General features: G+C 40.4%; 1 protein-coding gene across 1 annotated transcript; it reads right to left on the reverse strand.

Annotated features, from left to right (window-relative positions):
- Positions 1 to 19: 19 nt before the first annotated feature.
- On the reverse strand, positions 20 to 27,973 carry Dhc1 (Dynein heavy chain 1). Its single transcript, XM_065475646.1, has 70 exons — positions 27,808 to 27,973; positions 20,672 to 20,809; positions 20,509 to 20,610; positions 20,238 to 20,441; positions 19,999 to 20,188; positions 19,514 to 19,674; positions 19,331 to 19,456; positions 18,307 to 18,579; positions 17,950 to 18,256; positions 17,878 to 17,895; positions 17,600 to 17,823; positions 17,395 to 17,542; positions 17,157 to 17,338; positions 16,891 to 17,097; positions 16,637 to 16,833; positions 16,435 to 16,582; positions 16,214 to 16,343; positions 15,813 to 16,109; positions 15,581 to 15,753; positions 14,570 to 14,827; positions 14,328 to 14,520; positions 14,032 to 14,267; positions 13,629 to 13,910; positions 13,340 to 13,578; positions 13,047 to 13,287; positions 12,796 to 12,995; positions 12,421 to 12,738; positions 12,150 to 12,357; positions 11,938 to 12,099; positions 11,659 to 11,883; positions 11,435 to 11,607; positions 11,008 to 11,374; positions 10,759 to 10,953; positions 10,569 to 10,707; positions 10,357 to 10,514; positions 9,857 to 10,300; positions 9,439 to 9,624; positions 9,265 to 9,385; positions 8,973 to 9,215; positions 8,775 to 8,917; positions 8,589 to 8,723; positions 8,294 to 8,534; positions 8,037 to 8,242; positions 7,819 to 7,982; positions 7,644 to 7,766; positions 7,392 to 7,584; positions 7,209 to 7,339; positions 6,841 to 7,159; positions 6,561 to 6,787; positions 6,071 to 6,492; positions 5,732 to 5,877; positions 5,461 to 5,676; positions 5,127 to 5,389; positions 4,894 to 5,065; positions 4,530 to 4,841; positions 4,314 to 4,470; positions 4,126 to 4,256; positions 3,817 to 4,070; positions 3,574 to 3,764; positions 3,399 to 3,520; positions 3,173 to 3,341; positions 2,969 to 3,121; positions 2,686 to 2,912; positions 2,460 to 2,537; positions 1,612 to 1,806; positions 1,150 to 1,412; positions 936 to 1,092; positions 671 to 883; positions 469 to 621; positions 20 to 406 (listed from the first exon to the last, which is right to left on the reverse strand). Exons 1-70 carry the CDS (start codon positions 27,829 to 27,831, stop codon positions 20 to 22), a joined length of 14,100 nt encoding a protein of 4,699 aa, XP_065331718.1. The 5' UTR covers positions 27,832 to 27,973.
- Positions 27,974 to 27,982: the final 9 nt, after the last annotated feature.

Here is a 27,982-nt window from a genome sequence, read left to right on the forward strand (position 1 = left end):
TCAACGTAACAGCATATTTTTATTTTATGTCGCATAATAGGGCTACTCCTCTAAGTGTCCAGTGCCTTGGGTTATTGTCCGTCTCGAAGTCGACCGAGCCCACGTACTTTTGGTCTGTACGACAAGGCTTCTTGTAAATTGGGCACTCATACAGCCTTGGGTCTTTGCCCGCCGTTGTGTTTATGGCGTATATGTAGATGACAGGCATTTGCTCGTACAATACTTTGGGCTTGCTCTCGATTAACTTGCAAGTTTTTCTGTCCAGACTGGCTCCTTCAAGGAAAAGACCGTAAACGTAGACTCCCTCAGGAGGACCTTCGTGCAGTTCCTCTCTTGAATAGCGGGTTATGAGGTTTTGAAGCACAACAGAATCGAGTGCCCAGCCCTTGTGAGCGCGCGTTACTTCCTAGTGAATTGATTCGTAATTTTATAGTTAGAAAAATTCAGTTAAATGGAAGCAATCCGTACTTGTCTCATTGCAGTCAGAAATCCCTGTGGATTGAAAAATCCTGTCATCCAAAACACGTGAGGTCTTCCATTAGCGATCCACTTGCGGAACTGGAAGTCTCTCTCTAACAGCTCGGTGAACCAGAATCCGAGAGTCGTTGACTCCCACGACATCTTTATTTCAATTAGTTAATAGTTTAAGCCAGGGAACTTTGAATCTTACCTTTTGCCAGCGAGCAGGTATTCGTGCGTCGTACATGGCATCCAGTGACTCCTTTAGTGCCGAGCTCATAATAATTGTTCCGTCTATTGCTAGTTTCAGATCGCACAAAGTAGTGTGGACCTCTCTTATTACTCTTTGAATTCTATCTATTTCTTGTCTGAGGAAAATATTCATGGGGAGCAGGGCGCCCATTCGGTTCAATGCCTCGCGAACCTGTTGAATATTTTTTTTAACGAATGGGCGGAATTTTGAATTTTTGCTGTACCTCAAAATTGTTATATGGTTTAGGCAGCTTTTCGAGCATGTCCTCTGCGAGACGGTAGACAATGCTCTCCCTTGTCTCTCCTCCTTGGCTACCACCTTCCTTTGGCTGCACGCTCAAAATTGTGTCCAAAATCCCTTTGGCGGTGTTTATCTGATAGCTATACGGTTCCTTTTAGTTGCCGCTTTTTGTCTCATGAACTGCAGTTGAAACATACGTTATATCTGCATTAGGATGGAGGCCGAAAACCTCTGGCGTGTCCGTGGCCGGCAGGCTGTTGATGTAGTCTACGTAACCTTGCAAATTTCGAGTCACCGGAACCTTGTAGTTTTTGTAAAATTCGAATCCTGGCCTCAAAAGCACGTCGCAAAACCACACGTGTGTGAAAGTAAGCAATAGGCGCTTGTCGAAGTCGTCAGTTACCCGGCCGCCGTATTGGACTTCGCCAAGCATGTAGCACACCGTGGGCCACGATATTCCCTGTAATTTCAAACAAATAAAATGTGGTCTTCCTGCATTTATCGTGCAATAAATATTGTGAATTTACATTTCAAAATTAACAGTGCAGCAATATTATAATTTAATTATAGTTAATTTTTTTACGCTTCCTAACAATAGTTGGTTTACTTATGTATTTCTTAAAATTTTGAACAAATTTGCAATCTTTATTTTTATAAACCTTTTTGGGGTCCATGTCATCAAGGTGGTTTTGGATGAATTGTACGCTGGCCGCAAAGTCAGCTTGATTAAACTCGTATGGAATATTCCAGCCTAATGGCCCAAATTTTCTTCTTTCCTGGACCACAGTATGCAGGAAGGCTACCGCATACAGTAGTGGAGGCCATTGCGATTGGGAGGAATAATCAAGAGAATCCTGAAAATTAGAGATTTTTTATGAAATCGATCAAATTTGTATTTAATGCTACACGTGGTCGGCGCATTTGCGATTTGACGATCCAAAGTACACTTAACGTCTCGCGAGATAAATTGACGTGATGTACACAAAGTCATTTGAAAGTCGGCGTAGGTTATCAAGAGTAATGAGCTTGAGAAAAAAATAACGCGATTTAACTCGTCTGAATAACACGCTGACAAAAAGTAGCAAGTGTAATAAAAATAAAATTATGCATTTAATTGGTGCTGTGCACTTTAATTGAAAATTGGAACATTAATGCGTGTGTCTGCATTCTGTGAGCGCCTGCAAATTTCTGAAATATGCAACTCGCCAAACATGAACGCGGAAGATGGTATACGAAGATAGTATATAGTCTGACAAAAAAGCAGACGCTTAAAGCGGCGTGTCTGTAAATACTCGAAGAGGTCAAATTATTTATTAGTATGAAAATATTAATTAATCATTTTATGATGCTAAGCAGATCATAGCCTTGCACTCCGGTTTTGTTACCAAGCAGTAAACAAATTATCAGATAACGTTTGGACAGTTCAAAAACCGTAAAAATGAACTTTAAAACACAAGATCATTTGAGGCATCAATATAATGTGCGCCATTGTGAAATATGTATGTACTTGTGTTATGTTCTGATAAGTCCGCTTTAAACTGGCTCTAATCCCTTGCGGTGGCTCGTTCGTGAACTTAATGGCCATCTGTAATTAAAAAATACATTAGAAAATATTGATTAATGTTTCTTCACTTGGTTAATATTGAATTGATAATTAAAATACAATCGAACTTATAATTTCAGTAGTTTGGGGAGTAAAATTTTTGCGATTGTAAATTTTTGCGCCTGTTTACCTGCAACAACCCAATAGGGAATTGTGTATGCACCTCCGTTGTCATCCAAAGTCGGAAGGAGTCGTGAATTACGTCTGTTTCGACCAGGAAATCCATGATCTCGCTGCAGAACGGTAGTGAAAGGTGGATATTCTGCATCAGCACCCAACCTCCGTGGATCATTGACTCCTGTATCAGTTTCCTAGCGTGCAGTTCTTGCCCTTGACCCATTGACACGGAACGAATTTCTGCAAAAATTAGTTCAGATTGAAAATTCCTATAATCGATCATTTTCCTATCGAACTTATGTCTCTTTGCTTTGCCAAGGCTGCGATTTGGGGTGATGGATCTGAACCGATAGAGAGCATGCAAATCAATGGCGTCCGAGGCTCAGATTCCTCCCAGGTGGCATCAAGGTCCAAAATACATGCTTCGCCATATTCAGGCCCTAGTGATTCTGAGCGCAAAATATTAAAAAAATATGTATTTTTATATTTTAGTCTCGTACGCATGACGTATTGTCGTGCTTGTGATAAAGTTCTGTCAGGGCTCCACGATCGAATTAAGAGCAGTCTCCTAAACACGTCTAGCGACTTTTGATATCCGCACGGAATTTCTTCCTCTTCGGGTCTCTCTTTTTCGTACCAAGTCTTCCACTCTTTTTCGTTATTTTGAATCTAAAATAATTGCTCATTTTTTCCCATCATAGACACACATTATTCATGACCGCATACTCTTTGGAGGACGTCATCAAAGGTGGGAAGTTTGCTGATCTCCACTAGATTCAGCCAGGTTATATCCAAAATCCACCTGAACGGTTTTGGAGTAACAGCATTCAAGTCCAATGAAGCGCCGCCTGCGAGGCAGAGGCTTAAAATCTGCCAAGTTTAATTTAATTCAGCAGTATACCTTTGATAAATGCCATGAATTCATCGTGACTTATTTTCCCCATTGACAGATCTATTTTCATGGCCAACATCAGTGTAAACAGGGCCTTGTGCTTTTCATAAAGTGATCTTTGCGTGAATTTCCAAACTTCGAAAGTCAAGTAGCGCAAAATGTTGTTGATTCGCTCTTCGGTAATCGCACTCTTTTTAGACCTAAAAATTAATTTTGTTTAAAAATTGTTTCAGTCTTCCCCTTATTACTAACTTGGTAATGGAGTTGTCGAATGTAATCAGGAATTGTTTCAGGGAATTTTGGTACATAGTGTTGACATTGCTCATTTCCACAATTAGGAAATATAAAATTGACCCTCTCGCAGCCACTGCCCGAAATTCTTCTCGCGCCACTGTGATTTTCTTTTCCGTCTGCGCTGATACTTTCAGCTTTTGGTTCACCTCCTCAGCCGTTGTTTTCGTCGTTTGCAGAACTTGGATCAATGCTTCATCGTCCACAAGGGAACCCTACATTATATATAAATTTTAGAAAACAAACGTAGGGATAAAACTTTTTAATTACTTGGGTTGACGTTAAACGCTCTAGCAAATTGGCCTCCAACTCTTTCATTCTCCTTTGATTTTGCACCACCGACTCAAACAAGGCAACTCTTTCTGCTTCTAACTCTGACTTTTCCATTAAAATAACACGTCCTGAAATTTAATTTTAAAATACGTCAGTATAATTAATGTATTTTGCAGTGCCAATACCCAAAAGTTGGTCCTCCAAGCCTTGCATGGTGACTGTGAAATCAATTATAGACGTCTTAGCACTTATTTCAGGGGAATATGCCGGATTGGGCAATTTCGTAGTGATGTATAGCATGAATCCTGGCATCACATCACACTCCTTGTCGCCCACAATAACCTGAAATTTGGCGCATCAGTATTTGATCTTTAACATATATTATCATTAATTTTCAGTACTTTTTCTATTGAGCCAGACTTAATAAAATTCTTCTCGAGCACATTATCGATGACTGGATCAAGCTCTTCCCCGACGTCCTCTATTAATAAAGGCCTCCCTAGAGACAAGCTATCCTCCAAGTGGGTGCGGAAATATTTGTGGTTCAGCGATGTGATCTGAAGGTCGTTACCACCCTCCTTGTTCTTTATCCACATTTTTCCCTGGTTTTGCGGGTCGACCAGCAGAGGATATGAACTGGACTTGGTTACAATCAGGGCATTTTGCACTGAAAGGTCGTCATTTGGCAGACCTTGCAGTGTCCACTCAGAAATCTGTAAAATTATATTTTTTTTAAATAATTATCGGGAAATTGGCAAATAGTACTGTTGAGTTTTCGATGAGCATGTTGATGATGTTCAGGTTTTGGGTGAAAGGTATTTGCTTGTCCCTCAAAATTTCCATCCAACCGTTGACAAGACTCGCTCGGAAAGATTGGTTGTAAGGGCCGCAATACGACAGAAATCCTGTAGCAATAACCACATCTCCAACCAACCTGAACATTTAAAAATATAACTTTAATTAGAACGGCACATTTAAATCTAAATTTGGCTTTCCTTCCAAGTTGTTCTTTGTAATCTTTGCTCTGTTGGGTCCACCGAATTTTTTCGCCACCAAGACCGTTGATCAGAGCACTGGCCGCCTGCATTTTCCTCAAGCAGACGGTGGCTGCGTCCGTCAGACGCTGCTTTTCAGACACAGCCGCATCGTATTGCGCCTTCACCTGGCAAAGAGCCGCTTCACGCTCCTCAAGTTCACGTTCTGCCTTCGCCAAATCATCCATGGCCACTTTTAAACGTGCCTCTTGCATTGCCAAGTTAGCCTTAAATTTAATTTCCGCAATTTAGAAATTGTCGACTAATGGCTTTTTATTTGAACATATTTTTTAATTACTTTGAGAGGCAGGACTTCTTTATTGACCGAGTGGAAGCACGACATTGCTTTTGTCCAAGACAACAATCCGGCCACGTCTCCGCACACCCTTTTGGCTGTTTCCATATTATAATCCTCCATTTCAAAGTAGGGGTGCAGCAGCTCGATCATCTCATCGTTGATAATATCTTTTGGGTAATTTTGCAGCTGAAGCAAAAAGGTAGTGCTCGCCATCATCTGTGGCATGCACAAAAATTAATTATACGTAATCAACAATGAACAGTGAATTGACCTTGAGTGACTCGGCCCATGAAGGCTTGGGGCAAGGTGCGGCCGTATCTCCGATGACTGCGTGCAACTTTCGTTGAAACAGTATCAGCACACAGTCCATGATTCGCATAATTAGATGAGGTGGCCGTCCAAGCTTTCGAATCGTAGCTAAAATATTAAATCCAAGTCATTGATCAAGTTTGATAGAAAATATGCCAGTTTTGTATTAAAAAAATTGAGTTTTTTAACGACTGTACTAATTCGCTGGATACAAATTGATTTTTTAAGCTAGGGCTTTATATATTATTTAAAAAAACATAATTATTCATCAATAAAAGGAATAAGAAAAGTCAATATTAACCGATATGAGCAGGTTTAATAGTGTTAAGTGCCGCCTCCGCCTCCTCAAGCGCTGGTTTGGCCGCCTCGAGTTTTTCCTCAGCAATCGCTTTTTCCTGAGCAATATTCTCGACCAGAGCCTCGGCCTTTTCCTTCACCTTCTGCACTTGATTTTTGAACTGCTCAGCCTGCATGGCTCGCTCCGTCACTTCGCTCAGAACCTTTTCAGCCTTTTCAGAGGCCAAAGCCAAGTCCTTTTCCATAATAGCTAACTCCTGTTTCAGAATCTCCACCGACTTGGACGCGTCCTTTAACTTTGCGAGACCGGTGTCCATTCGCTCAGCACCCTGCCCAAGTTCCTGTTGCTTGCTCTGGTAGATGTTTTTGTAGCCACCGATGAAATTCAGGTAAGACTTTGGAGTTACGTGTGTCGCTCGTCGGAATCTGATTTTTTTTTTAAGAAAAACATTAGCAAGTTGCATTGATTAACCCGAAAGGGTCACAGTTTTTACCTTTGGAAGTATTCCGCCGACATATTGGACACGATGTCTTGAATCGAGCCGAGCGCTTCGACCAACTCCATTTTCACCTTGTTGGTACAGGCAATCTCGAAGTCCTGAATAAAGTGTTTGGCTACTTCAACCAAAGCGTCTCTTGGCCACGGCTGGAACCAGTCCACCGTGCAGCCAGACACCAATGCAGGAAATTTCAACACGCGGTTTCTGAATTTCTCGCCAACCTGTTTTATGAAAAATTGATGCGCTGTTAAGTATTGAATTTGCAAAAACTTACCGGTGAAAAACAAAAGACCACGTGTAAATTCTGGCAGACGCGCGATAAAAAGTATTCCATTACCAACTCAGCGGTTGGAGTAATTTTCGGGAATTCCCTCTTCATTATTGGCGTCAGTTCAGAAATGATTTCTTGCTGCTCGTCTCGAGTAAAAAGATTCGAAATAACGCCGGATGATAGAATGTTGTTCAAGTACTCCAAGAAACCTTCCTCCTTAATATCTAAATCTGTGAATAGGAAGGTCGTTCCTTTGCCTTGGACGCCGCAAGTCCGGTAGAGGAATTTCAAGTCCTCGAGGAAGTTTGCTATGTTGTATGACCTGATGATTCAAATTGTAATTACGATCGTCAAGATCTTTGGCCGTTCACCTAGTAAGGGTTATCTGGAAAGTTTTGTAGCCAGCAATGAAGGAAGCCAGCTTTGTCAGAGACTGTTTGCCTGAGCCTCCCACGCCAATTAGCATAACATTTCCTCTTGGATGCCTTATTACTCTTGATATCTAAAAACGCCAAAGATTTGAAGTGGCAAAATATTATTTTTAATTAAGTTACTTTGACTAAGTGGAGCATAGCGTCAGGGAAAAAGACGAGATCCATTCCAGCGCCTCTTTGCATCTCATTGTATTGCGAAAGAAACATTTCCAATCTCTCCTTGAGTTCATCGTAGCCATTAACTGGCTCATAAACCTTGGGCAGTTCCATATCTGCGTCCTCTCCCTCTTCTCCGGTTGGTTCAGGCGCATCCCTAATTTAGCATTATTTAATTAACTTTGTTAAATTTATGTTAAAAATTAATTGATTTGCCTCATGAAGTCGACAAACACCTCCTCAGGCTCAGCCATTTTCTTGTAATTTTCTCCCAAATGTTTGCCAACTAGCTCAACTAGCTTCACATTGAACCACTCCTTGTCTTCCTCGGATACAAATCTAACCACGATATGTAAAACATTTCAGCTAAAACATTTCTGCCATGTCAAACCTGTCCGAGAAGACGCGAACGCACTCGTGTTTCCAGAGGGAAACGAGAACTCGCTCATTTTCAATGACAGTGCTCAAAGTGCCGACCATTCCTTGCCAAATTCGCGACAAATCGCGCAAGCTGAAAACGTAGTGGAATTTCGCCGGAGTCGGCAGTAAATTAGCCTGGAAACAAAATTACATCACCGTGACCGCTGCTAAATTTAATTTCCACAATACTCTCGTGTGCTGCCAAAGCACTCTGGTCAGCGGCACCAGTTTTTTCACCAGATTTCGAACATCTGGCACGAAACCTCGTTTTACGTTGTAGTGGCCCTCTCCAATCACGGAGAAAATGCGGTCTATCGACTCGTCTGTTGGCAACGTGCAATTAAAAATGCAGAATTTGCGTTTTAGCCGTGATGGGATATCATTTCTTCCTCCACCTTGTGATAATTTTTAGTAACAAAATAGGCCTATCGAATCAATAAATCCACCTGGTTGACACATAGCTGCCACAAATTGCATATCTACTATGTGAGTGAAATCTCCAGGCTTGTCAAGACTGTAAAAGCCTCCCATTTCCATCAATTGGCGCACAATTTCATTTGTAACTTGATCGCCCCATTCATTTATATGCGGCATGTTGATGTCGTCAATGAAAACCAACATCCTTCTCCCGCCAGGCGGGCCATAAGTGTTACCCATTCGCTTTTCAACGTAGCTTTCAATGGTTTTCTAATGTCAAAGAATTTTTAGATATTTAAAATTAAAATTCAACCGTGCGTTTACTTGGAATTGCTGAGGAGTAGTTGCAGAGGAGAAATTAAAAATTCTGCTCAGGTGCGTGTCCGCATTGGCCTTTTTCATATAAGATTTCATCATGACCGTTTTCGCAGAGCCTTGCTCGCCAATCAACATAATCGCCTGTTTGAAAAATATAAGAAGTTTAATTTTTTATTTAATTGCGATAGTTACCTTCCCCTGCTTAGCAATTACATCGATCAAATAATCCATTCGCACGTTTTCGATGATAGGCACTAAAATGGAGCTGTAGTCAGGCGTGCTGTTTTCAGGGTACACGTATGGGACTAATAGAGAGTTCCAGTGCTCCCATTCACCTATTTTAAATCAGTTCAGTACATTATTTTTCGTTTTCCTATTTCCTCAGTTTACCCGATTGACTGACTACGTAATCAAAGACAGTGGCTCCCTTGTCTGACTTCTTGTGAGGCAGGTCCAACGACAGTTTTTCCCTTATGAAAGTGTCAAAGAGCTGGCGGTCGGCGGTGTCTAACAAGCCTCCCATACCCCAGACAAGCGCAAAAACGTAAAATCTTTGCAAGTGCTTATTCGTCAGCTGAGTGGAGATCTTTACTTTGTCCTGCTCGTCATCGTCCTCAGCCTCGACTTCAATTGCTGTAAGAATGAATTTTATTTTCATTTTAATTCATTCATTGTGATTTACTTGGAATTTGAGTTCCGTCAGCTGGTTTTTTGGCTGTATCTGGAGTTGGCGGCTCCTCAAAATTCTCTTCTTCTGATTTTTCCTGTTCTTTGGGCACTAGTCCTTCTAAGATATCTAACATCTATAGCAGATTGAAATTAATGAAAATGAATACTTAAAAATTTTATAAGTTACTTGTTGAATGATATTGCATTGCAAAACTTTCATCTTCGGTGCCAAATTTTGGCTCATCCAAGAATATATAGTGGCAAATGAAGAGTCAAAGAGCTCTTGGAATATTTTCACCTCGCGGGCGTTCTGCTTCTGAAGCCACATTTGCAATACTGGCTTCCAATCCAGACCACTTGAGCTCATGTAAACCTATTTTTAAGGAATTTTTTATAGTTTGTAAGCTATGCAACCTGCCGCATCCTCATGTGTGGCAAGGTGCATAACATGCAAAACTCAAGTTAGTGGCCTTAAACACCCTTTAATTAATAGTAGTGCTTTTGCAATGAAACTTTGATCCAGTTTTTATAATTCAAAGTTGATAGGTAGATAAATGCCACGAAATTACCAAGTTACAATACATTATAATCATTTTGTATCGCACCATTCCATTTCGAGAAACAGTTGCCGGCGATGCATTGTCGATATTTTCAGGTTCAAAAATAATCTTGCACGTCGGGGCCATCGAAAGCCGATCACCGTTTGCAAGCGTGAGCGTTTTGTTGTCGTCAAGCACCGAGTTGAGATTCTCGATCCAAATACTGTCCACAGGCCCGTCGAGCACCAGCCATACGTGTTCGCCCTTCTTCGTCTTGAGGGTTTTCCTCCACAGAGCGGAGAAGATTCCGTCCGTCCAGTCGTTTGTGGCCACATCCAGCCGCCCGAACATCTGAGACGCCGTTATGGCCTTCGGGTTCATGCGCATTTCTCGGTGGGTTTGGCCCATCGCAGTTAGGGACTTCATCAGGGTCTGGATGCACGTCGTTTTGCCGGCGCCAGTTGGGCCCAAGGTCATAATTCCGTGTCGGACCCTTTGTGTTTCGTATAGCTGTAATTGTTTGTGAAAAATTTATTGGTTTGTCGTTTCAGGGATAATATAATAACCTGAATGAGCTTAAGTACCCAAGGAGGATGGTAAACAAGTCCCGCTTCTTCAACTTGTTGTTGAATGGCCGTCTCCAGCTCAGGATAACCCGTTTTCTCGAGATTTTGGTTTGGAAATAAGTCAGAAACAAGTGACATAAATAGTGGCTCGTCCTCGTCTAGAAATTTGAGATTTATTAATGAATTAAATTATTTTCGACTGTTTGATTTACCTATCAGTTTTGAAAGATTCATGTCTCTGAGCACTCTCATGACTATCATGCTCTCCGTGTCTTTCAAATTTACCCTTTTTGCAGCTCCAAGCGTACGCAACACTGAGAGGATATTTCGCAAACCAAAATCATAATGGACCTGAAATAATGTTTTTCTCTGTAGACGAATTCTCGATCAGTTAGTATTTACTTGTTTTGTAAGCTGCTCCTCGCACAATTTATATAACGTATAGAACTTTCTAGCCAGAGTAATATTTTCCAAAAAGCCGCAACTTGCCAGCTTCACACGAATAATAATCTGCCGATCAGGCACCATCATGGCTACCGTGCGAAACTGGATTTTCAAATTTTCTGGCAATTCCTTACGCCCCGCATACCCAGGGTTCTGTAAAATAAACAATTTTAGAACAAATTTCCAAAAAATGCAGCCACTCCTTACCATGGTGATGAAAATTCCGAACTCTGGACAAAGCGTAATCGTGTCTCCGTCCGTGAAAACAAACTGCTTCTTCTTTTCCTTCTTTGCGCCCAAAACGACGGCAATTTGCTGTGCAGCTACCGACAGCACGGGTAGCTCTATTCGATTAAATTCGTCGAAGCAGCCCCATGAGCCCGATTGCGCCAGTCCCTTATAAATGCGGCCTAAGCCGCGGTAATCCATTTGGTCGGAGCAGTTGAAAACGACCACGTATTTGGCAAGCGTCTTGCCCATGTCCTTGACGGTTTCGGTTTTGCCTGTGCCCGCGGGGCCACAAGGAGCGCCGCCCATACTCATCGCCAGGGCCTGTGCCAACGTTATGTAGCACCTGCATGTATTATAACTCATTGATTATTTAGATCGTTGACTTGGAATTATTGTTTGTTGCCTGTCCGTTAGAGGTGTGATCACAAGTCTGTCTGTGCATCCAAGGTACTCGTTTTGATAAGTAAAGTTGACATCAGTGATCAGAATTAGAGTTTTGTCTATATCCTCTTTGAAATAAAATCTGCATTGCTTCAGCCACTCAAAATCGTTCACGTGTCTCACGTTGATGCGACACTAATTAAAAATTTTAAAATTATTTTATAAAGTTTATTATTCAAGTTATACCATAATATCGAAAATGTCTCTCTGGTGGACGTGGATAGTGATGAGAGTTTCGAATTTTATTCTCTCAATTCGCGTCAAATCTCTGGTGGTCTGGTCGATCAATGTATTCAGAAGTTCCAAAAATCTGTTATTCGTTTCGCCCATGACCTTCTTGTCTGCTCTGGCTTGCATTAAAGCTGCTTCTGAGTCGCGAGTCCAAATCATTTGGATACCAAGTAAACCAATCTGCAAAGGGGATATATTTAAATTGAATTAAATATTTAGGAATTTGTCTTTCACCTGCGCTGGCATTTTGTCCAGAAAAGCGAGCAAGTTGAAGTTGGCATCGTTGATCATTGTGTGGCTCGAACGAATGATTGAATGCAAGGAAGCTTGCGATGTCTGAAGCAGGGCCGTCAACCACGTTTCTACACTACCCTCAGCTCGAACTGCCTTCTCCAGCTGGAATATTTTTCTTATTTTCTGATTTGGACAGTAATCTTTCAAAGCACCTGAATGGTTTCCCCTTCAGAAGACACAATGGCAAGAATTTTATTATATTCAATGTCGTGGAATCTGACATATCGCGTGTTATCGAAAATCGAAAGCAGATGGTTTTGAATTGTGTGGGAGTCGGAGGCCTGGCCCAGGATTTCCAACAGAGCTGGATCAGACACGAAGAAGAAGCGCGGGAACATCATCCTCTTCTTCTCCAAATACCTGGAAATGTTAATTTTTCGCATTCACCCCTTTTTTCTATGAAAAACAAACAAACAAACAAACCCGCTAAGCGACTTCTGGCAAAGTTCAAGTTGCTCCTGCAAGTGCGGCAAAAGTTGCTTGAGCATGTCATCGCCCACGCAGCAGGCCACTACCCCCGGTGTCTCGTGCGCCCTTTGCATTATTTTTTGCCACGACTTGTCGATTTTACTGAAACGCTTAGCCTCTTTTGGAAGTTGTTTGGCGATGTCTCCACCCACAAAAACGGCTTCCAAGTAAACCCACATGTTTTGCACCAAGAGCCAGCGTTCTAGAATCTCGTTTGTGTTTGACAGATCCGACACCCACTGCTGAATTTGCTTTTTGAATGGTGCATTGTATCTATAATAATTAAGATAGACGTCACACAATTTCTATCAATCGCAGTATGTCGCTCACCTGTTGGACAAGAGTGATCCAAGGACCATAAGACTGTCCTCAAGCTGTCCAATAGTCTCAGCAGTTGTGTCGCCTCGAAGCAAAAGTTCGCCTCGGTTATTGAACGTCATGAAAGTGAGCTCGTGAATAGACCATTCATTAGTCACTTGTCGCAGTTTGGCTTCAATGTCCTTTTCTTTCATGGCGGAAATACATATGTCCTTAAAATTTGCTACAGTTATTTCAAATATTTAAAATTTGTAAAAACAGACTTCAATATCCTCCTTGCACTCAAGCAAAGGTGCCTCCAAAATGTGCTTCAAGCAGAATCCTTCGCTGTCCAACTCGAAATTGTGCTTGGTGGAGTCCATGATTCTTTGCCAATGCCTTGGCTTCATCGCCTTGTTGGCCATTAACTCCAATAGAGGACACATATCGTTGAAATCGTCGATGGTTTTCTTTAAAGCGTGGAAAGCAGGCCACTCTTTCAATCCTTTCGGCAATTTACGACACCTGCGCTTGGTGGGTTTAATAAACGTCTTTGAGAACATTTTAAAAGGTTTGCCTATTTTGGAATTCCATAAGCTCATTGTTGATTTCCTCTATGTTGACGTCGCCCCAAGGAATATCGTAGTAGCTGCTGACTCGGTCAATCACATCGTTGTACAGCTTGTATAATTTCTGCAGAAGGTTCAACTCCTTTCTGATCTGAGCTAGCTCAGGATACTCCGTTTGGGGCAGCCCGAAAAGCTCCTCTCCACTTTGGTACGTCTGTAGTTTCCTCCACATTCCATCGAAGCGATTCTAAAAATTTATGTCAAAAGCTTGGCCTAAAAACAAAACCATATCGTTACCTGGAACACAATCAGTTTATCTGAAGCTTCTCTAGGCGTAAGACCTGGCATCATTGGTCCAGAAGTGCGATACTCGTGGCAATACTGGATGTTGTCCAAGCGGAATCTTTGAAGGTTCTTTCGCAGGTCTTCTTCAAACCGCGGCTGCATATTCAGCAGCAAGCAGTGAACGTCGAGGGCCCGTTTTACGAGACGTTGCCAGGTATAACGCAGGTTGTCTATCTGGTCCAACTCTTCTCGGTCCACAGGGATTTCATATCGAGATATAACATTAAACGCTTCCTATGTTATAACGAAAATTGGTTAATTTTTCTTTCATCAAAGAACGATTAATAATATCGTCTTTTTTAGCAATAAATTATTTATTTTCCATTTGAGAATTTGCTGAGGTTGCTTAACTCACCTCGATCGGATCAATTCTGAGCTCCATGTCTACTTCTTGGTCTCGAATTTTCTTCAAAGTGTCCATAATGACACGCACATCGTCCAGATCTCTGATCGGCCTGTCCAACTTCCTGTCCATTTCGCTAACCACCGCGTACACATAATCCATTTCCCTTTTGTACTTTTTGCGCAGTGCTTGACCAATTCTATACGTGCACGCTTTTATCTCCGTCAGCAGTCCAAATTTTAGTTTTTCTGTAACATTTATTGGCTCATTTAAAATGCAAGATGAGAAGTTTGATCATAAAAAACTACCAGCTGAAACCACGACGCTTTGTCCAAAGTAATGCATGTCTGACTCGACGTTGAGCTCTGCCTCAAGTTCGCCGTGGTAGCGAAGGAGGTTCACGAAATCTTGCAGCCCGGCCTGGAGCATATCTTTTCGGTCTTGGTCGCTTTTCCAAAGGGTCTTGTACGGCTTCCATCGCTCCAAATAAGACGTGAATTCCTAATTGGTCTTTTTATGAAACATTCAACCCATTTAACGCGATTTATACAGCTTTGATGTCCATGGTACAGGTGGACAGCATAGTGAGCATTTTCATCACCTCCTTGTTCTCGATTATAAAGCTGAAAAAGTTTTTCTGCTGATGCGGAAAATTGAGCTTTTCCTCGGAGGCCACTTTGTAAATGCGGCGGCGGCGTTTCTTGGGGTCGTCTTTTTTGTTTCGCTGCTGCGTGCCCTGTTCGATTTGTGAAACCAGGTCACTTAAAGCGCCCGGAGGTCGCATGGCCAGTTTGCGCCACACTTGCTTCTACACTCGACCGTTCATTCAACATTCACACAGAAGCGGAGATAGAGGAGGAAGAGAGAGAAAAAAAGAGAAAAACCATGTTATTTACATGTCGAGTCGTCCGTTATAGTTGAAATGTAAAGACCAACAAGAGATTAATTAATCAAAATACACCAATTATTTATGTTAAGGTTATCATAAAAACTTTGCTATTATTTAGTGTGGGCATTGCATTTTTTTTCTATTTTCGTTTATTTATATTTCCACGGTAAAAATGTTTTATTTATTTTTGTGTTGATTTGTGATGAAATATGTGAATTAATTAGGTGAAATTCAGCATACTAATTGTACGCTAAAATTTGTTAAGAGCTAAAAACGTAGTACATAAAAATATATTTTATTTTCTGAAAAATAAAAGAGGAAAACCAAACCAGTAATAATCATTGGCATCGCTAAAAATTAACTTACTGTCGTTGTAACAATTTTACAAAGCAGGTTTAATTGTATTAATCAACTTCATATATTATTTAGATCCTCCAAATGCATGTCAGTGTTTTTAAAAAAAGCGGACTGAACTGTGTGTGTGTATGTGGAAAAGAAATAAAATTAAAATAAGTGCAGCTCAACGATCTTTATATTTTGACAGTGAATAAACTTAATTTTGAAACTAAATGACACAATGCAAATGGTGAACATCTCAAGAATCGCTACAACAGTGCCAGCGCGTGCATTTAAATTGGCGTCTGTTCCTAAATGCAGCTCAACATTCTTCACCTGCTGAAATTTGCCGCCCGTCCACAGGCCAACTCCTTTAGCCACGTTTGTAATATTACGACCAGCATTCGTAAGAGCTTCCTGGATTTCGTCCAAATTCGGTTTTATCGCTACGTTGGGGATTACGAGCGAGATGTAAATTATGAAAACTGGATTTGGGGATGACTTTGATGCTAACAATAAGAAAAGAAAATTGTTACACAGCGTCTGTTCAAAATATTTTCAAAAGAACCTGTCTCCTGGTCGTTGATAAACCTTCGCCTAAGTGAGTCCAATGACATTTTTGTCACTTTTATGAGCACGTCGATCACCTTGCGGCTGTAGTAGCGGCGCATTTCACTCACGGCGTTGCGCACCACGTCCTGCAGTGCCTTGGACAGGGTGCCGCTTTTCATGACGATGTGTGGCTGGTCGAAACACTCGGACACGATGCTCCAGTCCTGCTGCGGTGAAGCTGCACTGTTTGCAGACGTCCCTCCAGCAGTCCCATCCACAGCACCCTCGTCTCGCTCTGCCTCCTCGCTTTTTGCTGATGGGTGCTCAATCTCAATTAATACAATTCATCGCGTGTAAAATAGTGATAGTTAATATTGTTCATGAACCAACTAACTACAACAGAATATTCTTGCTAACCTTCTTCCATGAGGGTGTCAAATTCATCTAGTTCGGTTGTCGTTGTTTTAAAAGCTGGCGCCGCTTTCTTCACTAAATCCAAAATTTCCTCTACAGCCTCCTCCACCATTAAGCTCTTCCTGTGCAACTCCTGTAAGATAGTACCATCATGTAGAGATTTAATTTATTTATTTTATTCGAGCTCTATGTTTTTTTATCACTAAATAATTTTTTCCTCTTACTGTGGCCGCTCTGCAGCAAGTGAACTCATTTCTGTCCGTGAATTCTTCTACGCTCCACGGCTTTCCGCTGCTAGGAAGCGCGTGCATCTTGACCCTTTGCATCGACGATAGCACCGACAAAATCCTGTTCGAGTAGATATCATGAACCCTGAAAAATGCTCGTTTTTGCACGATGCCTCAGTAAAATCCCTTCAATATTAACCTGGTTGTAAGAACCTCAAAACTTTTGACTGCTTGAAGGGTTTTCAAGTAAAAGTCCTCCCAAGCAGGGTCAGACCAGGAAATTGTGTGGAACCCTGGCGAAAGCATTCTGGCCATTCGCATCATGTGCGGCAAGAATAATGGCCGCACGTCCGGCTTAACTGCTTGAACGGCTTGCACAAACCGTTTCAGCAGCAACTAGAGACGAACGAGAAATTAATTTATTTTTGAAAGATTTGCATTCATAAAAACAACTTCGAGACAGTCGTTTATCGTCGTAAAATAGCTCCTCTTCGTTAGAAGCGTCATTGCAATGATAGGGACTTCAATGCTCATTTTAGCCATGCAGTCAGCCTCCCTTATCAAAACCATCAAGCGGAAGTCGAGATTAACTTCTACCTTTCCCGTCTCCTTGTCAAATGCCAGTAGCTTTTGACGCAAACCTTCGTCTACTGGGCGAATCTGCCAGTAGAAACAATTCAAGGTGATTACAAAAAAAAATACGAAATATAATTATTTACTGTTTGACTTGTCCAAGTTTTTATCACATCTGCTTCAAACGCTTTCAAGTGGGCATTAACGTTGTTGTATTTCTCAATCAATTCAGTTGTGGCTGGCAACCTTTGTAAAACGTGGTGGCTTGAAATGCTGTTGACTAGGTCCTGTAGGTGGTACTGTAAGCATCGCACCCACTTTATGCGGCCTGTAATTTGGGTTATAAAGTATAGTGCAGTTTGCATTAGGTTCGGACACTCGCACCTGCCAAAGGAGGAAAATAGCGTGGCAGGGGAGGGTCAGATTTCAGTTTGCGAAACAGTTTGTGAATTCTGTCCACCTCGCGGTCGCAAAACCTCAAAACACGATCGTACTTCTCATCCATTTTGGCGAGAGGTATTTTCTCGATGACCTACACATACATTTTTTAATAAGCTGAGGATTGCACGTCGCGATCTCAATAAATTGCCTTTTCAAATCGTTCTAAGAATTTGATTGCTTGAGGCGATTCCCAAACTGTGTCGTAATTCCTTTCGATTATATTGCCAATGCCCGTTTTAAGAGCTTCAATATTGGTCATAAAGGAGTCGTAATCCTCGTCAAATTCCTTATTTCTGTGGTCCAAATAGTTGTACTCTTTGTTCATTATTCCCCCTTTAGCTGTGTCAAAGTTTCTCATTGCCTCGTCAAGCGCTAGAACATTATCCATCATTTTTGGAGCGTCACAATAACTAAAATGAAGTTAACCTTCGCCAAGAAGTAATCCTAGAAAGCAAAATTAGCTCTAGATTAATTGAATTCGTTTCTAAAAACTCTCACCTTCCATTCTACGTTCAAACAGCTGGGAGTAGTCGTTCACCAGATCAAACAGGGTAATTATCCTGCTCAGCCTTTCGCAAAAGGTGTCAAATTTGCCGAAAACGTAGTTTTCAGAAAAGCCAAATGGCGTGGCTCCAGGCAAAAACGGCTGATTTTTCACCGTCAAGTACGTAGAATGGTACACCTGGTTCAGATTGATGCAGTGCTGCAGTTTTTCCTTCACCTCCGCCTCAGGTTGCGACCAAATGGTTTCCTTGCCACGGCAAGTGATGTATAACTTGCACGTCTCGATCATTTGATTCGTGATCTAAAACTAGGTTTCAGAGAAAAATGCTAGGAAATATCCCAAATGTATACCTTGACCATCAAAGAAGAGGTTCGTTCGGTTGTGTTGTAGAACTTAGAAACGCTGTGTATGAGCCGGACGGTTTGAATCAGGTTCAAAATCGATTCTTTCATTTGCACCGGGTCGTGCAGGTAAAGTGAGTGGCACACTTTTTCCATGGACTGGATGAATTTGGCGTTGTCGCGAGCTTCGTTGTAACAGAATGTGATTTTCTTGTCCAGCTCGCGCCATGCTTTTATTGTTTTAGAGTAGTTTAGTTGGAGACACATCAGAGTCATTTGCACCTTAAATTGGAAATATTTATTCAGTTTGCAGCCAACGTCAAATCACGTAGTTCAGTCACTTAAAATTGCGTGCACTGCTTGTACACAAAGCGATTCAGACCCGCAACGCGTATTATCTAAAAACTTCCCTGACAAGCGCTCGTCTTGGATTTAGCACGACAAATAACTTTTGAAGAGCCAATCGGCGTTGTTTAAACAAACATTGAAACTCTGGTCAAGTGCTCTTAATCGTTAGCAAGCAAATAGTTTTCGCAGTGAACCAAAATAAATTGGTAAACACACCGCACGCTGAGATTTGTCGGAAGTCGCAGCGGCGCAAGGGAGGCGCGCGCGTGCCGCAAAGTGAATGGCGGTGCCTTGCACGAAATTATTATTATTACATGGCTCGAAAATTTCTCCTGAGCAACGCCCACGCGATGCAAATTGTTGCACCTGTCCGTCATTCCCAAGCAAACGGCTTTTCGTCAGCTTGCACTGTAGTGAGAAACGAAAAGCTTCACCCACTACCGCTTGTGAGCTTTGTACAGCCACAGAAAGCGATATTTTTGGACTGCACAAATAACGTGTAGGGTATTTTTAACAGCATGTTTGTTTACCGAATCAAATCGTAATATCTTTACTCACAAATTGATAATTAAAAATGCAATTCATATAATTGAATATTTATAGTACCATTTCAAATTCCATTTTTATCAATAATTTCTATCTCTTATTTAGAGAATGCTAACTGAAAAATTTTAATTTTGATTACCTCGTGGCTTTGCAAGTGCGTAACGATCTGCGAAAACTGAGCACCACGACGTTTCCAGTATTCTAACTCATCTTGTGGACCTGTCGAGTCGTTTTCCCTTCTGAGCTGCTGACTCTCCATTACGACCTAATGGAAAAAAAACTTTTGTTAGTTAAAAGTTGTTAATGGGCTGGGGAAGTTCACCTCATGGACCCTCTTCATCCAAGTTTTTAAGCGCTCCTCGAGCAGGGTCATGTTCTCGACACTTTTTGCATATTCCCTTGCGTCGTCTGGACTTTGGACATTCGCAAGTATGTTGATCTCATCCTCAAACACGTTCTTCTGCTGGCACACTTCCTCGCAAACTAATAAAGCCAAAAGTATAATAGGAACCATTTTGCGGTTGATTAGAGTAGTTTGGCATGGTGTATTTTTGCACCGACAAAACTGGACATAAAAATTGCTTGCGGCAAACCATTTTTCCTTCAAACATTAAAACAAGTATTAAATATTTTTTACGTTTTGTTATGAGAGCAATATTATTTTTAATATGATCTCATAGAATCATTTGGAAGCTTAAATTAGATAATACAAACAATTTCTACCGGTTGTTAACCAAATATTTCCTATGAATCTCTTATTTTACGTAAAAATGCTCAATTTCAATTGGATCAAAACTCTAAAATTACCTCTAAGCGCACTGCAGAAAGATCTCAAGCTGGGCAACAACTGGTTCCTCACTAAAGGACAATTAGCCTCGTCGTCCTCCGCATCAGGCGAGGGGTGCGCCAGGGCCTCCATGAAGACGTTCTCCACAATTCTCTCGATAGTGGTGACCAAACCGACTCGTGTCACGTCAATCACGCCACAGTACAAATCCTTTTTTCCGAATCTATTGTCAGCGTTTTGAGCCTCGTAATTTTGTTACCTTGTGAAACCCTTCTTCAGGCAACTGCTTGCTAATGTTCAGTCGAAACATGTAAATGCAAATGCCGGTTAGCGGCACGCTCCAGCCATCGGTGAGAAACAGCTTTTTCTTGGCCGGAGGTGCAGGGGCGGCCGCTATTGGCGCGTGGCCCTTGCTCGTTGAGGGTCCGGCTTGGGCCGTAGCTCTTGAAGGGCCAGCTTTATTCTGAAAATTGAATTAAATTTTCGTTATAAAAAACGATTGCCATGATCAATTTTAAAAATTAACTTACAGGATCTGCAGGTGGCACAGTTTCAGCCTGTGGCACTTCCTGATAGAACCAAAGCAAAGTGTTTCTCATGTGCGGCAGGAAAAGCTGGTTGATCTCGTCAAGCTGAATGTGAATATGGAAAACAATTCATTCAAACAGGTGAGTCATTCAGTTTTTTTCTTACCATGTTTCCCTCGAATACATTATCCATGATGTCGCCCCTCGAGAGGCCAGTGGCGTCAATCAGCAGTTGGAACGTGAATTCCAACCGCGGATCCATCTCACCGCGACGAGCCTTCCGCTCGCACTCTTCGCGCCTTTTCTGTAATTTTAACAGCAACAAATTGTTCATGAGGACACTCTGGTAGCGATTTCTTTGTTGGTCCATGATTTTTGTTAAATGTTGTTTTCCAAGCTAGCGAAAATATCGTAGGAAGCGCTAGGAAAAACGCTTAAATTACAAAGTGACAAAGATGACGCTTTGATCTCAACCTAAAACTGTAACCAATACAAGAAGCATTCCTCTGCACTGCATGCAATTAAATGGTCTTAAGTCTTTTAATAAAATTATAAAACAGTCAATGTACATTATAATCGTTTCAGCAACATAATCATTTATTTGCCTATCTCAGAAAACTTACGCGGAGGTTGAAATTATTTGAGTTTTGGCCCATACAATTTTTGCTGTGCTGCCTGTTTAAGTTCTGATTCTTTTTTGCTTCATTTCACATGTGATTTCAACAGTTCCTGGTAAATTGCTTCGCATTTTGCCTTCCGTGACTTCCTTTGATTTTAATTTGCTGTTGTAATAACGCGAAACGTAGCGCATGAGGTGTAATGACAAACGAAACTGTTTTAGTACCATACATATTTATTGCAGTTTTAACTTTTGTAAGTACGAGTCTAGAGAAATGAAACCCACATGGAACTAAATTCAAATTAAAAAAAACTATATGATTTTTCACTCCTTATTGCTTTCCTGTTAACACGTCGTGGAGTATAGCCATTTGATAGTTTCTACACAAATATTAGAAAATAGATTTTTTACTTTTCATGTAAAATATCGCACCATCATCGTGAACAAATAAATGATCTGTAATGTTTGTGTGAGGGATTTTTAAAAGAATGAGGTGCTTAGCTTTTCGTCAGGCCAACAATTAAGAAAATTTTGCATGGCTGACTATAGCAAGTAGTTCATTCAGTTTATCGTTTGTGGAACAGTTTATCTCTAAAATGTGCAATAGTGAAAACAGGACCGAGGAACAGTTAAATATCAGATTTTCTCGAAAATTTAAATGAGTTGTTTCTTGATTTCGATCTTTCTCGTTGCAATCGATCTAATGTTGTGCCAATTTTGATAAAAATTCCCTAAATTGTGAAATAAATCGTGGTTGTTAGGTAGCAAATTTTGTAGCAGAAATATTAACGGCAGCCTGTGAAATTGTTAGCTTTTTCTTAATTTTCAGAGAGTTTTTCAAGTAAAGGAGTAAAATGGATTTTTCACAAATTTTCTGTAAAGCTTCACTTTAACATAAGTAGGAGCAAGCCTTTCTCGATAAATTTGGACCTGAATAAACCAGCATTTTCATAAAAAAATTAGAGGCCCATAATCTGTCTTCAGAAAAATAGCGGCATTTCGATCAAAAAGCTTTACTCGAAATTGAATCTACCTTGAGCAGCTTGCCCCCATAGTCAGGTTCTTCCTCGCGTAAATCTGATTGGTCCGAGGATGCACTCCAAGTGTCATCTTCGTCGTCACTGTGTCGGCGCACCGCATCCGGGTGAACGAACATCTCGACGCCGAGTGTGATCAAATATTCATGCCTCTGCGGCGGCCGCTGTGTCAGGCTTGTGATATGCGCTTGCACGAACAATAATCATGCTGCCCCACGCACACACCTCGCCTCCGAACAAACAAATCTGTGTATCGTGCGGCCCCCGATATCGGCCCTGCCTCTTGCATGCATCGTTCCAGGCACACTTCGTGCGAACGCTCGCTCTGGCCATAAAGTTCGGAAAATTCGGAAGTTTTTTTTACTTTAACGTTTGCAGCCTTTTATGGAAAGTCAAATGAAAATGAATTGCCACATATGGTGCTAATTCAACGCAAAAATATGGGCGCCGAAAATTTGGCTTTTCAAACCGTCTGTTGTCACGCAGACATTGAAAGGTGTTGATTTGTTACCAAAGTGCCTGATGGGAGTCATATCACGAGTTGTACTTTTTTAAATGGATTTATTGGGTGCAATCTTGAGCTTAACACTTTTTAAACTCTATTCCTAATTCACTAAATCCTTTTAAATATTTGGAGTTAGGAGGTGGAAATTAAACCTTGCGGGATTTTCAACAAATTCTTCTCTTTATACGTCAGTCACTTGGCGACTAATTCTAACAGAATACAAGGACCTTTAAACAGAATTGATAAACGACTTTAGAATTGACAATTTTAAGAGATTTGTCTTGAAGAACAATTTAAAATTAGAAAAGAATTTACCCGATTGAGCCGGGTCCTTCACAATTAAACGCTCGGAACAATTAAGATGCGACTTGTTGGCTTCAGTGTCCGGCGAAAACTAATTTAAATTCAAAATCTCTCTCTGTTGCATTAACGAGATTCTAACAATCTCATGAATAACAATACCCTAGACTAAAAATGAAAAAGGAGTGGGAGCTCGGCTCCGCAACCACTACAAATACATATATTGGAAACCCCGAAATTCGTGCTGGCTCTTATAGCTCTTTCGTTTTGGTTGGCAAAGAGCTATATTTTCTTCATTCAATACCACATTGTTTAATTTTAAAATTAAGCTTTATAGAATATTTGTGAACTCTCCTTTTTACCTTTACTTGAAATACGATCTAATATAATTAAGAAAGAGCTGAAAAATTTCCCAAGTAGCCGTTTAATTTATTTAGAAAATCGGCTCCAGAGTTTGCATGCTAATCAAGCGGCGAGCATTGTCTCTTTATTGGAAATCGTGATTCATTTCGCCAGAAGGGAAATTTAGCTCATAGATTGCACACCATTGGATAGATCACGACAAGAGGGATCGAAATCGAGTGAAAAAATCATAGACAAACCGTTTAATTTTTCGAGAAATTTGGGAAAATCTGAAATTTAACTGTTTTTACGGTCCTGACGATTGGACTATTCCACATTGCTGTAACAACTAGTTGTGGATTGCGATCAGGAAAATAGCGAACACACGTAAAATAAAAAAGCAGATTATTATTTTAAACAAACTAGCGATAGCATCTTAGGAATTTTGCCATTATCTGTCAACTTATCAAAAATTCAGCTGCTATTCAAACTTTATTGAAAGAGTTTGTTTAAAAAAATTATGAAAAAATCATCTGTTTTTTTACGTGTGTTTGCTATTGTTCTTATCGCAATCTACAACTTGCTTTTACATTGTAAAGATCCAAAATCTCATTTTTTTACAAACAATAAACTCAATGAATTACTTGCTATACATAGTAAACAATGCAAAAAGTTCTTAATTGTTGGCCTGTAGAGCTCTTATTATAGTATAGTATTGTAGTCACTTTTGCACACTGATGAAATTTTTAATGTGTGTTGGACTAGACTCTAATTATTTATTTTTTTGAACTATGTATTGAATTGGCTAAATTTGCAATGCGCAACAAATCTTCAATTTCAAAATTTTAACTTTTATTAATTCTACGCCGCACTTGCAAAATGTTTTTGTCGCGCAAAAGCGAGCGATCAAGGCAGTGGCGGGCAAGCGCTACTGGCGCAGTAATTCCGCACTCGAGTCGTGTAAGCCGCTATTCAAAAAGTTCTTGACAGTGTATTCTCTGTGTATGTATTTGAATGTCTTAAATTTGTGATGACCCATCCCGAGAAATTTGTAAGAGTCGTGGACGGCTCCGCGAACGCAAAACGCCTCACGCGGAACCACTATAAAAACAACTGTGACAACGACCTATTATATATAGCCCCAGTCGTTCTCAAAATTTCTGCTCAAAACCCTGAAGTTATGTTAGCTCGTATTATTAATGTATTGCCTCTGGCCCTTAAAATGATCCAAGAGAAAGATGAGTTCCTAAAACGAGTGAAATCAATTGTATCACACTATCAATTCTATGATATCCACGAATACTTCACATGTACCTTTGATATGACACGCTGAAAAATATCAGCATATTGACGAATTTCAAAAATTTGCTATGTAAATTTAACGAAAATAAAAATTTTTATCTATCTATCACGTGTTTGTGTGTATAATTTAGTTATTTATTGTAACATGGATGTAAAATATAATTAAGCATTTATATCAACGCCTATATAATCTTCAATTTTAAACTTTGGCAATTTTCAGCTTCTTATATTGGGATAGATTCAACTCCAGAATATTATATAATTATTTTCAAATTGCATTGCTCCTTCGATTCCCCTCTACTACGACGTGAGATATTTTACCTCGCGTCACGTGCGATTGATTTCCACGCTCGTTGAACTCATCGCTAAGCATTTGTTTGGTCGATAACCATCTTTAACCCAACATATTGGAATTCCATACAACATATATGCAGTTTTTTTCCAAAATTTGACCCATTTCAGTTGTCCATAAAATTTTCATTTCTGTTTCCTGTCAGTAATAGTGAATCGTCAAATCGCATGCAATGCAAATCTGACGCGTGCAGAGCAACTGCAATTACAACGGAAGGTACGAGTTTGCATTTTGCATCGCGATGCAGATAGACTGGTGCAACGTCGGAATTAAATGATAAAAAATGACAGTTGCGTGCTGAATGGAGCCATTGGGATCCGTGTGACTAGACGCTTGTCCTGCAAAATTGCAATCCTCCACACTATAATCGTCCGGTCACGCTTTCCACCGACCAGCAACTCTTTTCGTGTGAAAATATTTCCCTACCTCTCTAAATATTCAATTTTCTGTATTTAATTTGTTTCTAATACCCGTGGGATTATACTGCAATACGGAAATGAGGAACTTTTTGTACTCACGTTAGTTGCAAGTGCGGGAAAGTGGGAATTGTGCGGCAGTCATCGCAAGCGTGGCTCAAGTGGCACTATTTCGCATTGATTTCCTTGAGCGGGTGTTGGAGCTTAGCACTTTTGCTCAAGCACCTTCTATGGCACGTGAACATGTGCATGCGTACCAATTGCACGCCCCCCATCCCTACTGCCGATAAATGGGCTGCCAATTCTCACTTAAACTACGGATAACTTAAAAGTCATAGCTATAATTTGCAGGTTTGGGGCACAGTGCAAATAAACGTCAAATGCGCAGAGCATGTCAAATATTTTCGGTTTAGAAGGGACTTCGTGGTCTCCTTGAGAGATATGTTAATTATTTTTATTTTTATATTAACACGTAGTTTAAGTTTTATATTTGTTACTTGCACGAGAAATAACTCCAGTTATCCGTCATTTTTCTAACACCTTTCATTTTGATAGTTGGTTTATCGTTTCTAATCTTTTTATCGCTACTAAAATTAATCAAAGTACATCAATGGCAGACATTAAATTTTGCAAGAGAGGTTTACTCTATAAAAGTTAGAATTGATTTTCGCGGAGCGTGTCAGATGTTTATATGTGTGATTGGTGAGACTATAATTGGAAACGGTAATTCGATTGACAGAGCAGGAAATTGTTCGTTTCAAATGTGAAATCTACCTTGACTACACACGAAGGTATTTCAGTTTGTTCGTAGAACGCTGTGTGTTAATTCGTCATGGATGAAATAAAGCGCAGAAGTGGATTGTTACGAATTTTCATTAAAGAAAACACCTTGAATTGTAAAATGAAGTAAAATTCTCTCAAGCTATTTAATATCTCTTTCTGAATTGACGTGGAACTAATCACATTATTACTTAAATTAAATTTTTGTTTTGTCTGCTGAAAAAAGTCTAAAATTGTTTTGTGCACGCCACTTGCAGCCCCGCCTTCTTCCTCACAATCAGTAACATTGCATAGTTTGATATTGATTTTCTAAAATTAGTAGAATATTTTTACTAAGCAATTTACTCTTCAACTTGAAGTTTTAATTAAGTTGTTGGTATCTGGAAACGTTAAAATCTTATTAACGTTATATAATGATGAGTCCCATTCCAGTCAACGGTAAAAATGTGGTAAAATTGACAGATTCCAGGTTTATATTTATATCTTTGGTCTCCTATAATTACAATCCCTGACCCGAAATATAATGTTCCAATCAGTTTTCAGCCGACTCATACGTAAAAAATTATTTTTTGCACAAAAGATAAAATAATATATTCGTCCAGCTGACAAAATCAATTTATTTTTCATGCCTCGGCAACAGATGTTTATGGTGGTGCCGCATTCTACGTTGAGGTAGGCAACCAGCGCGTCTCCCGTGACGAGCAAAAAGCCTATCATTCTTCCGTTCCAAATCGGCTGAGACCGAACCTTTTGATTGTTTCGGCTTTTGACATTATCTTTGCTTGCATGCTAAACTATCATCTAGCAACTTTTGCATTTATATATGATATAATAATCACAATGGAAAGTAAATACAAATTTTTTCCTTTCAAAGGCCAAACAATGCCAGTAATTCGTGTTTGAAAGCTTATACAGCAAATTTGACGGGTCGCCGCGCGGAGAAGAAATGTTTTTCGTGAAATAATGCGGCAGTAGTTTGGTGGCTGGAGCGAAGCGGACAGGATTGTCTCCAGCTGGCACAGTTAAATGTCAGCGCAGGCAGAAGACCCTTTCCGTGAAAAGCACAGCCATGGCAACCGCACGGCTTTTGGCGAAAGAGACAGCACTTATCCCATAAATGTAATTAAATTAAATTTATCCCCATAAAAAGAAAAAAGAACCCCTCAACTATGCTATTAAATTTACTTGTGGAATCGGTTGAGGACAACTTTCGGCTTTTATGTTGCAAATTGCAAAAAGAACACTTAGGGAACTCTTATTGTATGATTTAAGATTTAAGTTTGGCTGTCTTGTGAAGTTTTTATTTAACATAATTCGTGACTGCTCTATTATTTCATAGAAGTGCTTAATTTTTTGCAGAACCAATTTTTCTTTTCCTCTCGTTAAGTCTGTTTGCGCGGGTAGTATATATCATTGCTATTTTTATTTCTGCCGACTGAAATAAACTCTCACTCACTCCTGTCTGCGGTTTCGGCATAATGCGGTGAAACGATATCCAAACTACTTTTTGTGCTCATCTTTCCTCCGTGAATTGATGGACAGTATATTGATTTTGACTCTAATAAATAAATAACTTTGGAAATAAATCCTGGTAAAATGTAAAAAGAAAAAATCTAACATCACTAGACATATTGTTGAAGAGAAAATACCTTGTTTTCTTCGTCATCCTCCATTTCGGCGGAGAAAAGTCGGTGTTAGTGTGACGCAGACGGCGGCGCCGGAGACAATGTATAATTTTCCGTATTCGGCTAAATTATCTTTTCCATGGCACCGTGCGTCTTCCGCCGCTGCCACCGCCACCGCCGCGACTTTTTCCCTCCCTTG

This window comes from Cloeon dipterum, chromosome 1 (genome assembly GCF_949628265.1).
Source record: "Cloeon dipterum chromosome 1, ieCloDipt1.1, whole genome shotgun sequence".
Classification (NCBI taxonomy): domain Eukaryota; kingdom Metazoa; phylum Arthropoda; class Insecta; order Ephemeroptera; family Baetidae; genus Cloeon; species Cloeon dipterum.